At 50.1% G+C, this 3,105-nt stretch overlaps 1 protein-coding gene across 1 annotated transcript in view; it reads left to right on the forward strand.

Annotated features, from left to right (window-relative positions):
* The first annotated feature begins 917 nt into the window (after positions 1–917).
* LOC109308292 (receptor-transporting protein 2-like) overlaps positions 918–3,105 on the forward strand; it is a 4,685-nt gene continuing 2,497 nt past the window's right edge. Inside the window, exon 1 of the mRNA XM_019532538.1 lies at positions 918–1,063. Within this exon, the coding sequence (XP_019388083.1) occupies positions 918–1,063 (146 nt within the window). The remainder of the gene's footprint in view (positions 1,064–3,105) is intronic.

The following is a 3,105-nucleotide window of genomic DNA, read 5'->3' on the forward strand; positions in this document are numbered from 1 at the left end:
TTTGTACAGCCTCTGATTCTGAGCTCCTCAAACAGCTCCTTTTTCATGTAGTCTGCTGGACTCTTTCATACCCCCAGTGTCCGAGCATTTTCCACCCCCTGAGAAGCTTCAGTCTGCATGGGATGGCTTTGCTCTTGAAAACCCTTGAAAACCCCAAGTCCTCCAGACCCTGCCATTGTCACAACGAAGGGTACTCAGACTGTCTTCTCTTCTGCTAGAGGCAAGGCTTTTAATGGCAATATCATTTATTGTCCCAGTTTACCAGCTTGGAGAGACGCTGGGTACAAAATTGCCCTTCTGTTTCTTGCAGATGCAACGTGAAGTGCTGTTTAAACCTGCTCCATGTCGTAATCCAAATTTCCAGTCTCTGCTGTGCCAGGGGCTTTTTGCCTCTCTCGCCATCTCCTTGGCTGACTTTACTCCCCGAGCCAGGTGTTGTTCAGTGATCACTCAGAGCCAAGGAGCTTGCATGCTTCGGTGTGTGAGCTCAGCCTAGTGTAGCACGCGGCTCTGTGCAAGGCAGCGCCCCTTCCAGCTGGCTCTTAAAGCCCACGATTAAAAACTGCAAAATCAGGAGGCCCATTTAAAATATCTCCCTCCCCCCTGTTCTGCTGTGGTCACCTCTCGCTCCGGCTCATACCTCATAAGCCCAGTGGCATCAACCGAGTCCCTGTGACTGTGAATCACAGCAGCTGGTTCCCCTTTCGTCTTGGGTGCATTGGTCGAGCCCAGAACATGTGTGGGGCCCAGTTGCCAATTCTAGGAAAATGAAAGTCTCCCAAGAAGATCCATGTCATGAGTGGGCCCAGCCCCAGATATGGAAATCACAAGAAGATGTGACTTCAGTCCAGATCCCATCAGCAGATGCAGTTCCTAGTTTGGAAATGAACCCAGCTCCACACTGATGCTTTGGGACCATGGAGATATGGAAGCAAATATTTTTACAGAAGATGCAGCAGGTGCACCCAGGGGACAAGTGGGCCCTTAAGCTAGATGACAACCTGCAGCCCGATGTCTTGGGGCCAGGATGGATGCAATTCCTGCAGCAGCGTGCGTTCGGCAGGTGAGGAGGATACAGCAAAGCAACCTCGGAGGCCTCGGAGCTGCGGTGGTTTGCCCCTTCGGTGCTAAGGAAGAGGTGGGCTGGACAGTACAGGAGGATTGATGCACAAGGAGTAAGGCTGGCTGCAGTGTTTTTCTTCTAAATCTTTACTAAATGGGAAAAGTCTTTTTGATAACATGGATGTTTTTGGGGCGTGGGGGTGGAATTGCTGTTTTCATCCCCAAATGTTCAGGGTCTTGTTGCAAAACTGAGTTTTCTCCTTGGGTTTGCCACAATCCTTCCAATTTTTCCTGCAGGTAAGGAACTCTTTCCTTCCCCTTCTCACAGAAGGAGTCACAGCATGTGAGCGGTTGCTGAATTTCTCCCCTTGTCTGTCGACATGTCGAGCTTTTTCTTTGTGTTTTGTGTTTGGGCGAATAAGGACTCTACTTGCCATTTCTGGTGCTGCTTGGAGACCTGCCGTCTCATATTCGTATGTGTCTGCACAGATGCTGGACATGTGTTGAAAGGGGCTCACGTGCCAAGGGTTTCACAAGAACATAGGAGCAGTGACAGCTTGATTGATGGATCATTGGAAAAGTCATGCCAGAAGAATATAACTCCCTGTTTTATTATTCTTGTCTATAAAGTGGTCCTTCACTGATCGGGGAGCAGAAGCAAGAGCATTGGCTCAGGTGGCCAATGTCAGGGCACAAAGAGTAAATATTGAATAATTAGAGACAACTCTCCAGTGATTTGCACTGTGTTGTTTTGGAGTCAGAAGGGTTTGGTGAATTTTTTACCAATAGCCAAATACACGTGGAAAAAAAGAAGTTAAGATCAGATCATGGATGATTTGCTGACCCCCAAAGTGGGGCTAAACCAGAGGAAATACTAAGGAATAGTTTGTCTGGCTTGTGGAAGCATTTGCCATGTGCCCATCCTTCCGGCTCCTAGCTCCGGCGTCCCCCAAATGCACCGGACCCACCAGACAGCAACGGGAGCAGCAGGTGGAAGGGAGGTGGTGGAAACAGGAGGGGAAAGGCAGGGAAGGGGCAGAGGAAGAGGGAGGCTGAATTTTAGGGGCTGTGATGAGATGGCTGAGAGAGAGGGTGGGGGTGTGAGAGCAGGGCCAGGTCATGCGGGTGATGGCAGGAAACCTTCACTGCTGGGAGCGGCCCATTGACAGAGCTGTGAGTTATGTCCGGTTGTCCCCAGGCTTGGCCAGAGCCCTCCACCCACGCTTTCCTTTTAGTTTTCTTCTTCCTCCTATTTCTCCAGCTGCGGGCTTGGTGCTCCTACAGCTCTATCTGCTGAACGGCACTGAGCCCAGCTCACATCTGGGTAGGGGCAAAGCTACTACACCCAAAATGGACAGATGTTGTTGCTCGCTGGTACCCCCATTCATGGCTTGGGAAGCCACTGGCAGCCAGTAACCATCGTGGCGTTATTGAGCCTCCTGCATGCCAGGAGGTGGTAGCCTGCATAGTAATAGCTACAAGCTGCGTGTCGTCTGTATCGTGTGCCAGAGGCACCCCTTAAAAATAATAAAATGAACTGGATAAAATTGCAGTGGAAAAAATGCTTTTAGCCTCAATTCAGTTGCATTTTGGTCCATTCCCATTATGACGACTTCAGTTATTTTTCGTTCCGTAGTTTTGGTGCACAGCATGATCTCCCTTCCGGCCCTAAAATGTTGTGATCATTTTTGTGTGTGTTGGGGGTGAGGAGGGGGGCACGGCAGATTCAGTTCTTCTTCCTGTAGCCAGCCCTCCTGTAACACATCTCTTATATGGGAAAATACGGGATATCTGCATAAGAGCTGCCATTGACTGGGTCAGAGCATAGGTCCCATCTCCTGTGTCACACTGCAGAGGCGGAGGCTGGAAGGGAGAGTGATTGGATCAGACGAGGGTTTTTCCCCCTGTTCCTCTCTCCCTTGCAGCCTCCAGCATTTAAGGTCCAGGATGTCATAGATTCATAGATTCATAGATGCTAGGGTCGGAAGGGACCTCAATAGATCATCGAGTCCGACCCCCTGCATAAGCAGGAAAGAGTGCTGG

Source organism: Crocodylus porosus, unplaced genomic scaffold (assembly GCF_001723895.1).
Source record: "Crocodylus porosus isolate Cpor-Errol unplaced genomic scaffold, CroPor_comp1, whole genome shotgun sequence".
NCBI lineage: Eukaryota > Metazoa > Chordata > Crocodylia > Crocodylidae > Crocodylus > Crocodylus porosus.